Here is a 14,678-nt window from a genome sequence, read left to right as displayed (position 1 = left end):
CCAACGAGACACGTATTTTAAATACACATACGTCGACATACATATACCAGCCAAATAATTCAATTATCGTATCTGCTTTTACAAATGCTACAGGTATATGAAATACATGTAATCTTTTTCGTTGAAATTTTATAATTTTTATAAAATTGGTTTTAAATATTTTTTCGTACCGTGATCTTATAAAATTGTGTATTTATGTAGATACACCGTGATTGTTTATGAAGGTGATATACATTTGATTTTATGGTTAAAATATCTAATAATTTATTTAGCGCGGCTTTTCCTTTGAAGAATATTGAGAATAAAATCTATAACAAAACAGAAACGAGGATATAAAGCGAATGACTGAAATTCGCTTTAAAGACAACCACTGTGTTCAACGAACCTTGACGAGCATAACCTTCCAACAGCATTCGTGTTCTGTTACACACAATTCGAGGTAGATGTAATTTCGGTAAAAGCCGATTTTATCAAACATTTTATCAAGATATTTCTATTTGCTAGAGTAAAATACCTTGTCAAGGAGATATGAATATCTCTTTATCGAATGATCACCGCCGGATATGTCTATTTACCCGCCAAAATTTGAACGCATCTGAGAACAAGAAATAAAAGACTTCATATTTGAAGTACAAGATAATGCGCATTCGCATTCGAATCATACGAACTTGTAGAGCAATATGGCTGTTTCAATTTTTAAATTCAAACATTTGTATAATTTAACTTATGCGATCATTGTACTTCAGATATTTAAATATTCGAATTTATATTGGATTAATAACTCATTTCGTCATAGTTTTTAGATGATACACATAGGGGAATTTTGAAATTATGGCGGACGATCCAAATCGTGACATTTTACCTGTGAGAGAAGGTTCTTGTGCAGATTCCTGTCGTAGTAGTATAGGTTCGTATCTATCAGAAATATTGTTTTTTTGAATAATGAGATAATGATTTTTTTTTTCGTTTAATTTATGATTTTTACTTTAAACAAATTAAAGATCCCAGGGAACGATACATTGTGCTTAAACTCGATCGTTACGAATTGGAAGATAGGTATTTACGATTGCTCGATGAAGCAAATAATTTAAAGAAATTGACAAACTGTCAAGAGGATAAGATCAAACGGTTGACAACGAAACTGATGAGAGTAACTGCCAATTTAAGGCCTTGTACGGTTGCGTTAGACGTCTACGAAGACAAGAATAGGATAATCGCTCTTGAACTTGAAAACTCCAAGGTGAGAGTTAAATTTTCTTTTTTCGCAAAAAAAAAAAAAAGTTCTTGAATTTTAATTGAAAATTTTTAAATTCGGTAAAAAAAAAGGAATAAGCAGTAAATTGTTTCTGAATACTTCGTTGAAAGCTATACGAATTGAAAATAGATAAATTATCAAGCAGACAATTGCTACAGCTAATACGATAGTGTTGCAATCGATTTTCCAGCTGAAAGATAAAATCTCGGTGCTGAGAAATCAACTACTGAGTCACACGATAGCTGGTAGATCATCATCGAGAAGTCGTAATGCTCAAACAAGACCGTCATCCGGCCGCATGTAAGTAACATAACGTCGTATTACAAGCGGTCCGAAACGATCTATGATTCACTCGATTAAATCGATATTCTTATGTTAGAACATGTCGAAGCGAAAACAGCCGCACCAAGATACCATGTTGTCAGTGTATTGAGAATGGTGACAATGCGCGACGCAATCTTGATAAAATCGAGGTAATAACAATCAATCAATAAGTTTCTTCCGTTATATACATCGTTTTTGTTTAAAGTAATTAAAAAATAATCGAGTACCGTGTATATTTATTAAATTTATCTTGAAAATTGTGTATTTATCGGGAAGGAATTGGAAGCGCAGAACGAAGAAATGTCTAATCGGATAATTCAGTTGGAGAAAGAATTGTCTACTCATACAGTCGTAAACCAGAGGGAGAAAGTCGCGGAGAACGTCGAGTACATAAAGGTCTGGCGACAAATGAAGCAAGTGAACGATAAATTAATAGCTACTGAGAACGAGAACGAGTCGTTGAATGTGGAAATCAACGATCTAAAGAGGAAACTCGAGGAGCAGACGAAGTACGCTTGACGTCTCTTTGCTCATGCACGACGATGTTTCTAAGCAATACTTCACTAACTGCGTTCCACCGATCGCACTATTATCCTTTCCTTTCTTTTTTCTTCTGTTTTATGCATGGAACAACTTGTAAGTTCTTAAACGCAGGTTGCACGCGTAATTAAGCTTCATCTCCTTAGACCTTTACTTTTTTTTTATAAATAAATTTTACCTCACAAGTACTTATAAATGTTAAAGTATTAAATGTAAATGCATTGTCTACAAGTAGAATGCAACGAGAGTTATAAATATGCATTAGGAACAACGGAACAATTACGACGGAGCTCTTAGCAGAAAGGAAACGAACAGAAGAGGTCGAGGAGCAGATGTTAAAGGTGAAGGATTCTCAACTCTCGCTGCGGGAAAAGGATGAGCAGATAAAGGACTTGGCAAATGAGATGAAGATACTGCAACAACACAACAACGAACTCATTGACCTCAGTTCCAAATATGGCGAAGTCGAGTTAGAGAACAAGGAGCTGAAGAAGAAAGTCACCGAGCAGCTTCGCGATCAAGAAACTTTGAAACACGCTTTTAACATCGAACAGTCTAATATCGTGGCGCTGCAAATATCAAATGAACAGTTACTCGGGAAAATCGAAGAACTGCAGAAGAACATAGACTCTTTAACGGTACAGTTAACGGTCAGTGCGTAATTTTTTTTCTTCTAACTTTCAATTCAGATGTTTGCTTCTTTAACTAAGTAAGTGTCTTTTTTTCAATATTCAACTGAATAAATTTGTCACTGATATTAAAATCGATATTAAAATTCTACATGGTATTAAAATTTTTATCACGTTAATGATAACATTTTATATGAATTTAGAGAATCAATAAAAGTAACAAACACATTTTTTCAGTTTTTTCAGACACAAACGGAGAAACAGGAAATGACAAAGATTACACAAATATCGACAAAACAAGCCGACATGAAGATACCAATCACAGTTGACAGACACGAATCACACAAAGATATTCAAATGGATAAATGTAGCAAATATTACGAAGCACTTGAAAAGATTTTTGAACTGGATATCGCTAGGAAAGAAGAGAGATGCAAAATATGTTGCAAATCAGCTACAGACGTTAAAGATACAACCCAAATATCTATTAAATTGATGGATAAATCAGTGCAGACAGCACCTACCGTAGGTATCAAAGATCAGGAAATTGTAACATCTGTCAAAGAAAAATCGAAAGTGGAAGAATCGCAGATTGCAACGGAAAGTACGGAGCCTATAGAGAACTATTTGACTCCAGATAAAATGTTGAAGCTTCTGGAACGAGCACAGATAAGCACATCTACGGACGCAACGAGATATAATCAGAAACATATGGCTATCGGTGTCGACTACAGTGGCGTAACGGATCAGAAACAGAGCCACAGGCAAGTTGTCTCTCTTGAGAAACTGCTCTTCGGTGATTGCTGACAAAGACTGTTCGATTATTCGCGCTATTTTAATATTGTATTTATATACATATATGTATATCGATGTCGATTTGATTTTAGTTGAGATAGAATAGACAGAGTTTAGGGATTCAAAATATTTCAATGTTCTATTCGTTAAAATTGGAAGCTTTGACTAATTTTAACATTCTTCCGAATGATCAGTCAATAATAATTGTGACGCAACAAAATTTTGAAGCTTCCAAATTCTTTAGGATTCTATTTATTCAAACAATGGTATCCAATTATATTTTAATAAAATAAGGTTTGCGGTAAATAAAGTATTGCTTTCACATTAAAGTTTCTTCTTATACCTTCGTAATTAAAACTTTTATATTAGCGATACGTTATCTTCAGATATTATCCTCCACGATATGTTACAGTGGTACAGAGACATTTATACAAGGAATTCATGAAAGCTCACCTTTTCAACTTGGTGCAACCCAGCAACAGAAAAAACATATTGCTTCTCAATCGATGGATCCTAATACAATATTATCCACATTGTTTGATATTCTTCAAGAGTATTCTACGGCATGTGCGACACTTCATGAAGCCACCACCCTATATCGGCCAACTCCATTCATAAAACATCAATTCGTGAAAGACATCAATAATAATGAAATGACATTAAACCAAGTTGCAACTAGACCAATTCGACCTGGTTGTAGCACTCGGAAATATTGCACAAGCCCTTATGATAAACAAGAAAAATTAAAGAGAAAATCATGCCATAGTATGAAAAAACGGCTCATCAAAATCTCTGATAACAACAATTACACTTGTAACAATTTAATGAACTGCAATACAGATACACACTGTGATCAATGTTGCTATAATTCTGCGAAATCACTTACATGCTACTTTAATAATTCAGAAAAGCACGAAAATTACGAAGCACGGTCAACAATGAACAAATATGGCATAACCAATTCGAAGACATCTTTCAAAAACCATGTAATCAGTTCTACAAGCCAGCCCTCTAAGCCAGCAAGATCTTATGGCATAATGAAGATTTCTTGGTAACGAACTTCAATAACTTCGATCGTTTCGCGAAACTCATGTCTCTTTCTTTGAAGTCAGTTGCAGGACGACAAATCCCGAGAAACGCATGAGACTCCACAGATCGAAAATGATCCGACTTCCAATGCCAGTGAATCATTACAAGAGTATATCAAGCATCTAGATAAATGCAGAGAAGTCGTGAGTGGAATACCAGTAAGAATTGCAATTTAATTAAAATTTTACTGAAATTGATAAACTTTTAACAGAGGATAAAACTCGTACAATATATTTATTTAGGTGAATGAAATAGTGAAGCACATGCAAATTGCAGACTTAACTGGATGTCATCTTATGCACAAAGAATCTAAATCCGAAACGAAAAAAGTAGAATCTTTTTGCAGTGCCGATTGTCCAAACGATTGCGCCGATACTTCGATTTCTCCTTCTGATTTGTTTCCATTAGTGATCGCAGATGGTCAGGGTTTAATGGAACTTCATATCGTGTCTTTGCAAATTTCCACATCCGTTAGTAGCAAATGAATTTGTCAATACGAAATACGATAATTCATAAATAATTTTATGGAAAAGTTATTATACATTATATCAGGCTAAACAAATTCTTTTCCGAGAGAAGGACATTAATAACGTGCAATTATTCGTGAGTTGGAACATTTGGAACCAAGAGACAGCCTACACGCCCGTGCTCAAATATCCCAAATTGAACTACAATTCGTCGTTCGTCTATCGCATTCCAGATCTATTTTCCTTCTTCAGTAATATTCTCCTCGAGTTCGTGACTTTCCAAGTAAACGTGTTTCGCAACAAGAGTGATAACTATGCAGTAGCCAAAGGGAAACTTTGCATTAAGGATATATTGGACTATCCGCAAAATAAACTTCATTATATCACTCCCGTGAATAGTATAATCCCTTGCTCGGTTGGGATAAATTTTGGTCAATTGTCTTTATGGGTCAGACTAAGCTGTGATATCGAGCAAGTAGATGCATTCAAGAGAAAACGGGGAATAATGTCAGAACCATCTCAGAAAACGCTGAAAACAAAGGATATTATTCCACCAAAAAACGATTTGATAGTATTGAAAAATGAATCCAATGATGAAAATTCGATCTCTTTGACAAACGAGATAGACATTTTCATGGATGATTCAAGTACAGAGTAAAAAAGTAGATTCTATAACGTTTCTTATGCAATTGATCGCATATTATATTTAGGTGAAAATTCTGTTGACATCGATTTGACTGTAACTCAAACTGACGAGACTCCTTTGACCGTGATAAAAAAGAGCGAAGAGGAGCCTGAAACTTCATTTTTGCCTTCGAAGCAATCTGAAGAGGAACATCTTCGCACAATTAAATGGGATGACGCTCCTGATATCATAGAATATAAGGTCCATGAAAGGTATTGTATTTTTAAGTAAGAAGTAAATAGATTTAAAGTCGCAATTTTGAACAGAGAGAAAAAGCCAATAGAGGATTCGGAGAGAGACAGAGAATCTGAAATAGAAACACCAAGTATGATCGCATTTAAAGACTTCTTGTCAAACGTAAGATTAAAAAAAAATCACCTATCTGTTTCTCTGGCAGTCCTTAATTTTGATCTTACAAATATATTCAGAATGATCAAGCAAAATCGGTCGAGTCGATAGATGAAGTAACCAATGTGATCTCGGATAAAAAATGGCGGGAATACAAGGAGCGAAGTATGGGCACTTTTGAGGGCATGTATAGAAATTAACATTCGAGCAAGATTATTCCAATATTTATATAAAATGTACATAGATTAGAATTATTTACAAGAATAAATTTCAGACATCGATGCAAACGATGCATCGTATGATTCTAAAGTCTCTGCGAACAACCAAGTACGAATCATAATATTTTATCTTTTTTTCTATCTCTTTTCACAAAAGCTACAGAAGTTAACGGAAATCTATAAAATACTGGTTATAGTTGCTCGAGAAGGACACGATAATTATAGAGATCTTGAATTTGATTTTATTCCCGAAAAGCTCGGTGATGCAGACTCCAGAATATCAGTTATTTTACATTGAATATTGTTTCCTGGGTTATTGCGGAGCTGACATGGAAACAATTTCAGTGAGGAAACCACGACCACCAAACCAGAAGTTAATATACAATTTTAGAAGAAGTAAGATAGTCATCTCATCTTTTTTTTTCTTTTTCTTTTCTTCATTTATTATTAGAAAAATTTGAGACTGAAGAAATATTGTTCGCAGAGTTTCAAGTAAATGAAGAAAAGTATCCGTTGCAAAATAATATCCTACGCGCGATGCTAGATGGTCTTGCTAATCCTAACATAAAGTTTATTCTCGTCTGTGAACCGCTTCCTGAGGAGACTGATATTAAAGAATGTTTGGAAATCGGGTAAGACAAACAAGAAAATATTTTACGAAAATATTATCTATAAAAGAGAAGTATGAATTGAAAGAAAAGATCGCGGTATATAGGTACGCTAATTTTAATATAAGGGACTATGCATTAGAGGATAGTGAACAGATAATGTCACTCCCGGTATATAATATAAGCAAAAAGGAACAGATTGGTCTGTTGAAGGTATTGCAGTAATTCTTAATTATTTATCTAATTAAATAATTCTAATTTTAAATATTCGTAGGTCAGCGTATTAGGTCTCGATACGATACGTACCCGACTTCGGAGACGCTATTCGTCTATATAAAAATATTCGTTGTTATGTCATCTATATATTTTCCATGTGTAAAATGTGTAAAAATGTGATTACTGTAAAATGAAGAACTTTGACTAGGAAACTTGCAAATGTATAACATCCTGATTAAAAATTACACAGTGCAAAACGGTCCATATTTATTAGAAGCTACTTACATACATATTATAATGCAAAATATTCTACATTTTTTTTTTCTTTTTTGTATACTTGTTTCTACATATTGCGATGCGTTATTTTCATATGAATCGTTAGGTAATTATTTCCACTGTCATACTTTGATCTCTTAAAATTTCGAACGTTTCTCTTCTCTGTTCTCCTAATCTTCCGTGTCATACGGATTTCAAAAGGTTCCATTATCCCTAACTTTTCCTGTTTCTATGCTTTATTGTTGCATTCTTCGTAGAGTTCGTGCCTTGATTCTCTTTCAGACTGGACAATTTTGTTTTACGAAAAATATCGTTGAAGACACTGGTGGCTACCTGAAAGTCTTTGCAACCCTTTGGTTGTCGAGCTACAGACCAAACACCTGCTATGGTGTCGATACCCTGGCAGACTCTGCAAGCACCTAAACAGAGATTCATCAACACAAATCTCTCTCGATCTTCTCTGCTTGAGATTTAAATTGCTAAGGCAAGAAAATACAATGATTCGTAAATTAAGGAATTACATACCAACAAAGACAGCTATTGAATTGGTGTAGTTGTTGGTGGCGATGAGGGTGAACGGCGAGCCACGTTTGAATGGGACGTGACCAGATACGTTCCACGTTCCATTCAGGAAACTTTCGTGTAAATGCGGTGACGCGAGATCGGAAAGAGTCACGATTATAGTACGATTCACGACCCTCATATCCAATTTCATTCCGGCCTGGGCCGTTGACCAGGACCCTGACAAACGGCAAGGTAAGCCTAAAAATATCACTCGTTTCATATATCAGAGATAGTCAAGTCAAGCTTCAGGCCAATTACCGTCTCGTTTGATTATTTTACACGTTATATGCAATTCCTTCGATTTTACCTTCTCTTTTGTTCTTCTTCGATCGATCTTCTTTCAGTTCCTCCAATTCCTCCATTATGGTATCGAGTATTTGATTGGCGACCTCTTTCGTATCGTGCACCACGATGGAAATGTTCGTGTTATTACTAGAGTCCTTATAATCGTCCATATGTGACAAGATATCATCGTTGTGTATTCCATTTTTATTCGACTGTCTCGAATATCCCTCTCTCACCTTATTTCTGTTTCTAGATTTAATTCCTGGATATTCCAATCCTCTCGTATTACCATCCTCGTAAAAATTAGTTTGCTCATTATTTTGTTTCTTTTTTAAGTAACCAGGACTTATGAAATGTTCCATTGGTATTCCATTCGCGTATGTATCCGAGTAAGGCAACACTTGATTGATATTTTCGTTCAAATTTTCATTTTGATTGACATTATTTAAACCGCCGTTCACATTAATTCCCAGCGATTCCAGAATCTTTCCGAGGGGCTGATCCATCGCGTTGGGAACCTTCACTGCCGGAATATTGTACACAGATTGTGCTGGGAAATTTTTCAACTCTTGTTCATCTTTCAGATTGTACAATTGAAGCGGCGAGTAATTGAATTGAGTATGAACTTCCGTATCTTTCTCTTTGGCATCTGGCATCCCCGCATTGTCTATTTGAGGTTGATTCATCGCACTCTGATTAAGGCTCTCTTCCCGTGGCAAATTCGACTCTATCTGCTGATAATTATTTGTATTTTGAGATTGACGAACTTGTGGTTCACCAGGCTCGTTTACATTTAGGCTCTGAGGTTCGTTAGAATTTGAGCTTTGGAAATGCTCTTGAGAAGTTTCGTATTGATTCAAATAATGAAATCGATCTGGATTCTGTGCTTCGACAACAGGTTGTTGTTTGTCGTTTAATTTATTCGGATCGAACGTATCAAGATTATTAATCCCCTCGAGTACTTGCGATTGTTCGGGGATTGCCGCCACGTTGGCTGAATATGGCGCGTCGGGGTTTCCGCTTCGTTGTTCCAAAGGTTTGTAATTGGTCGCGTAACCGAGGGAAGGATCATCTGCTCCAAAGAGGCGAGAGTTCCGATTTAGTGTCGAGGAACGCTCGATTGTCGGATAATTCTGAAAATCATTAAGATAATTGACACTGTCATCGTTGTACCTGAACTCTTTTCTACGAGCATTGTTATCCGGATAGTGAGATTGCAAGTTTCTATCGATCTGATTGTCACGGTACGACGTAAAATTTACTGCTTGTCGTGCGAATCGATCGTTTGGATTTTTCAAGTCTACTAGTTGCATCGGGATTTTATTCGCCGCGATATCCTGGAGTATTTCGTCGTCGCTGTAATAATCCGAATACTCGACCCCTTGGTCGCCAGAATTCTTTTTCGACGGATCCTTCGTGGTTGTTCTCATTAAACGTTCGACCATTTTCCCGTTCTGCTGCAGTTTAGCAGGAAGACTTTCGGTCTTTTGTGACTTTCGAGTGGACTTGATACTCATAGTCGTCGAGAAATCAACGTAATCGTTTTCGTCGACCTTTACACCGGTAACTTTAACAGTCGATTTTGAGGTGGACGATTTGTCGCGTGAGTTTTCGCCGTGAGTAACTGGGTTACGCTTAATCATAGAATTCCCCCTTCCGTTTGATTTCTGTGTTAACGCGTTAACGTCTCTTTCGCTGTCCAACGTTCTCTGAGTAAAGGAATATTTTTCAAACGTTTATCCAGTGCGTAGTAAAACTGACCGCTTGGGGAGATCGTAAAAATTAGTGGAAAATTGCTGAACGAAGCTTACCTACCTTAAAGGATCCCCTCTTTAACAAACCAGGACGCTGTTTCCTGTGTCTTTGATGGTGTCTGAAAAACAGAAAAGTACGATTATAGCTGAATGGATCTAAACTTTAGAACTTAGAATGATGTTTCACTACCTTTTTCTCTTCTTTTTTCTTCGCCCGTTGTGTCTCATTCTTTTCTGGTGTCTTCTCTCTTCAGCTGCCTTCGCTCCAGTTTTCGATATTCCTGGCACTTTACCATTCGTACGAAAAGTCCTTTTGGTCCCAACACGCGAAAGTTTCCTTATAGTTTCTTGCATCTCTGGAGATTTCAGCGCGTCTTTGGCCATTTTGTGAGCTAATCCTCCGCCATCTGTTCTTGAAAGTCCGTTTTCTAAAGAATTCATACTACCACGACGTAGCCTCGAGTCTTGGAACTCGTTGTTCTTGTTCGAGTGCCGTTTCTCTACGAGATTTGAATCTCCATCGTGAACAGACGTCTCCTTCAAGAATGTAGAACTTTGTCGATGCGACTGAGCTAGTGCTTTGTTTTCTTCTGATGGTACGAACGATAATTTTTTGGAATTGCCTTCGACGCAAACTGCGCTGATTAGTAGCGGAACGATCATGGTCAACCTGTTTTTTTTTTTTTTTTTTTTTTTTTTTTGTTAACAAATATTCTCGTTCTTCTTTCTTATAAAAACATTGATAACGCGTCATTTCTACCTGAGATTATCTCTGCTCCATACCTGAAAGTTAGCAGCATTCCTCCGCGAGGTAGATCGATCGAAAAATTATGGCTGATGCCATTGAATCGGCGTAATCACTGGATGGATCCTTCAAGCTCGTACTCCGCCACGTCGATTCATGACAGTTATTCTCCCTTCGAGTTCTGTCTTTCTCAGTGTCCCGCGTTATTACAATCGTTAATAAATCGTAAGAAAAATGGTCGTTCACGCGTTCTTCTTTCGACACGTTGACATGTCTCCGAAAAAGGTTCGCAGGAAGCGCTCGCGCGACTTTCGATGCTCGTTTCTTCTCCACGACCAACTTTTGTCATGTTGTTATCTGATTTATCGAAAGAGTGGCATATTTCAAAGAATGCCGACTTTTGAAATATCCGTGAAGAGAGTAAAAATATTTTCCACGATTTTATTTAGTAAAATTAATATCATTTAAAAGTGTCTATGTTTCTTCGAATCTAAGACGGTCGTTCGTATTTCTCTTTTTCCTTCTTTAAAGAAAGTCTCAACGTAAAGTGGCCTTTGAGCGACGTGAAAAGTTTACGAGGCTCAGTTCAATCCACTTGCTCGTTTCGAACGGTACACGCGTGTACTTAAATTTACAAAAACATGTCCCACGCGGATGTATAGGTACTTATACGTGTTGCTTTCACGAGGGTTGATCTAGGTGCGATCAAAGCGAGTTGGGAAATTGCCAAGTACACGCGCCGGCCTCAATTAGTCAAATATTACGTACAAATGTCCTACACGCGGCATCTTTGCATTAATAACACGGAAATGAACTTATAGGCGCATTTTGTCGCCGGGCAACGTAATCCTTCAATCCTTTTACCGTTCTGTTCCATCTATCACCGCTTCATGCGACACATTTTCAGCATAATTTTGCAGTGAAATATTGATAGTTGAATTGATTGAAGAAGTTGCAAGTATATTACATCATAAACGAATTTATTTGTATCGTGTCTGAAAGAAGTTAACTGCGATTTATTTCAATTAAATGACAGGTGACAGATAATGGAATATATATCTTGCTGATCGTTGATGTATAACGATAGTAAAACCAAGTCAGAACACAAATAGATCCATTGAAGCACCATCGACGCTGAACAGTAGACGACTGCAGGCGGGAAAAAGGACGAGTGACTGAAGCTAAAAGCTAGCTGTCGTAGAAATTATGGTTGGTACACGCATCGTAAATACAATGTATGTGTATATGTCGGCTGTGAACCAAAAATGAAATCCCTGGAGACACGTTAAACATCGATTATTATTAGAACCAGCCGAAGCAACTGATCTTCGTTCGTACGTCGGCGATATTGCAAGCATATTTAATAGTGAAGATAATTCGCATCACTCTCCACTCTCTCGAAGCAACTCGAAAGTTTTAACTGCGCTCTTCATTAACTGCGTTCTCCACCGAATATTAAATATACTATAAAATAATTCAATGATGGACTAGCTTGTTAGGTGCGTGAATGCGATTGATCGAATTCTATGCACGCTATGACGATGACAAAGCGCTGGTCACAAATTCTGTTTACGAACGATGCTTACAGTTTGGAAAATAATCGCGTAACACCGTGGGAATATCATTAAACATCGATGACTGCGTTGAATCGGATTCGCAATATTATACTTGTGAAATGGACAGTATTTTTAAATCGATCGATGTCCGTCAATTGCGTAATCGAGTATTTCTAATTATTTAATCGAGCCTTGGCGCGCGTACAGCCGCTTCGACGAACGTAATTCGGAACGCAAAGCGATAAGAAATTAATTGCTGAAGGAAGAGGAAGTTAATATTTATGGCAGAAAGCGGCAGACTTTTCGATGGACGTTAATGGCCATTGTTCGTCGATAATTCACAATTGTGCAACGATCCCTCGTTAATTACTTGGAGGAACCCTTGGCTCGCGTACAGCGACGCGAGAATACTACGAGGGGAATACCAAAGGTCGCCATTTCTTCAAACGAATGCTTTTCTATTGTATTATTAGAACGATTATCTTTTAAAATTCAGTGCGAAAATACTTGATATCTTCAACTTGTTTCTTGTCAAGATCGTTGATTCTCTTCCTTTGATTCTATATTTCCGTGATTTTATATAGATATGTTATTTTTAGTCATCCTTATAACAACACAAATCGATCAACAAAATTCGGTAAATCGGTAATGCCGGTTCATCGGACAACAGGTGCGTTGTTCCATGAACTACCTCAAGAAGAGTGGATGAACAATGATGACGATTAGGATGATGGCAGAGCAATGCCAATGCATACAACGTGTGGATATAAGTAAAAGAAGCGAAGGAAGGAAAGAAGACGAAGAAGAAGAAGAAGAGACAGAAGAGAAGCGTGGAGGGTATCGGGGCGCCTTGCGGCTGGCATTGGTAGCAGTCTCGAGATAGCCGCCGGCTGGCTTCCTCACCGCCTCGGGGGATTTATTCGGGGATTCCGAGCGTGAAGTGGTGAACGATATATCCAGTGGCTGATCTATCGATCCATTACGTACATCCAGTGATCAGCGTGGTGACAAGAGCCGCGCAATCTACCTCCGTTCTTTCTCGTCGATGATAAAAATTTCGACACTCGCCGGCTCTGAACTTGTTTAACTGGAGGTGAGTCTGTCTAGCATTTTCATCAACTTCTTTTTCGTACGTTCGTTCTTTCCTCTCTCGCTGGCCACCGCGTCAGCTCGTCGTCGTGCTATTTTCGTGAGTGTTGTGCAAGTGTCGATCTCGCATTCAAGCGATACGCGAACAGCGTGTTGGCTTCGCGTTTGGATCCACCGTTCGAACCCCATTCCGAGGCTCTTCGACTTCCTCGTTTGTCCACCTTCTGCTACGCAGAATCTAAGCGTTTCTCTCTCACTGTCATCGACAGATTTTTCGTCACAATCGTGGCTGGCCTTGGACAATCTGTTGTCTGTGCTTGTTGAATTTCCGATTATTTTGGGACCGATTCTTCTTTTAGAAGTATCGCAGCACATTCAGGATATCAGTGACATTATTGTTGAATAATTGAATGATTGAAAAACAAGTTATCACACACGGGAACTGGTACATTACGAAATTTATGCGAGCACAAACTTGTCTTGTTGTTGTTGAACTTCTCTATTGCATATCGGATGATTCTTCTGTCTTTCAAAAAGAATTATGTTAAAATAAAATTACTAATAACATTCTGAATAGAAAATAATGCATTTTGATGATTATTTTGATGACAGATAGGAAAGTTGAAGAAGTTAGATTGAAATATTCAGACATCGAGAAAGCAATTGATCAAAAATTATTTCCAACGTCTCGATCCTATCGATCGATGGAAAATCGTAATATTCATATACCGACACGAAGTCAGCGGGATGACAGATATGAAATGCTGTCAACTTGCCACGCGGAAGCACAGAGTATAACAAATCCTCCACTGATCCCTCGTTTACTCTGAAAACTTCCATGATTAATAGTTCTCTTTCTCTCAGATCGAAGAAAACAGATCGTTTGTTTTCTTGGAAAACTAGTTAAGGTAGCAAATAACTGCAACAAATGTTGACTCGTCTTCCGTGTAGGTCCACTTAATTTTATCTTTCTTCTTTTTTTCTTTGCACTCAGACGAATTATTGAGGAGAAGACAAAGCTGTATTACCATATCGGAGCCGAAACATCAGAATCTTTTTAGCAGGACGGTGATCCTGACCTACCAATGACGTCGTAAAAACTCGCGATGAAATGAAATTCTGTATCGCATGTCCAAGGTGTCTCGTAAGATAGCTGCGCTATTTTGCTGACACAGTTTCCCCCGTGACACGGCTCATCCAGTGAATTAAACCGTGAACGGTCCAGTCGAAGGCCA

General features: G+C 37.5%; 3 protein-coding genes across 3 annotated transcripts in view; 2 read left to right on the top strand and 1 right to left on the bottom strand.

Moving 5' to 3' along the window:
• The first annotated feature begins 18 nt into the window (after positions 1-18).
• Positions 19-7,420, top strand: LOC122531856. Its single transcript, XM_043660121.1, has 20 exons — positions 19-93; positions 273-907; positions 1,002-1,240; positions 1,446-1,555; positions 1,635-1,728; positions 1,856-2,088; positions 2,385-2,769; positions 2,986-3,552; positions 3,855-4,594; positions 4,652-4,790; positions 4,875-5,102; positions 5,185-5,606; positions 5,766-5,996; positions 6,051-6,141; positions 6,213-6,297; positions 6,407-6,459; positions 6,548-6,746; positions 6,835-6,982; positions 7,066-7,171; positions 7,233-7,420. The coding sequence occupies exons 2-20, from the start codon at positions 832-834 to the stop codon at positions 7,293-7,295; spliced, it is 4,209 nt and encodes a 1,402-aa protein (XP_043516056.1). The 5' UTR covers positions 19-93; positions 273-831; the 3' UTR covers positions 7,296-7,420.
• A 77-nt stretch (positions 7,421-7,497) lies between these two features.
• Positions 7,498-11,186, bottom strand: LOC122531810 (uncharacterized protein DDB_G0287625). Its single transcript, XM_043660029.1, has 6 exons — positions 10,837-11,186; positions 10,244-10,723; positions 10,115-10,172; positions 8,322-10,008; positions 7,976-8,212; positions 7,498-7,869 (listed from the first exon to the last, which is right to left on the bottom strand). The coding sequence occupies exons 1-6, from the start codon at positions 10,851-10,853 to the stop codon at positions 7,664-7,666; spliced, it is 2,685 nt and encodes an 894-aa protein (XP_043515964.1). The 5' UTR covers positions 10,854-11,186; the 3' UTR covers positions 7,498-7,663.
• Positions 11,187-13,223: 2,037 nt separating this feature from the next.
• The window catches only part of LOC122531809 (obscurin), a 41,049-nt gene continuing 39,594 nt past the window's right edge, over positions 13,224-14,678 (top strand). Inside the window, exon 1 of the mRNA XM_043660027.1 lies at positions 13,224-13,447. The gene's annotated coding sequence lies outside the window, so the exon portion shown is untranslated. The remainder of the gene's footprint in view (positions 13,448-14,678) is intronic.

The sequence above is a fragment of the Frieseomelitta varia genome, unplaced genomic scaffold (genome assembly GCF_011392965.1).
Source record: "Frieseomelitta varia isolate USP_RPSP 00005682 unplaced genomic scaffold, Fvar_1.2 scaffold_418, whole genome shotgun sequence".
Taxonomy (NCBI): Eukaryota; Metazoa; Arthropoda; class Insecta; order Hymenoptera; family Apidae; genus Frieseomelitta; species Frieseomelitta varia.
Note: the sequence above shows the minus strand (reverse complement) of the source record. Positions and strands in the feature narration are given on the sequence as shown.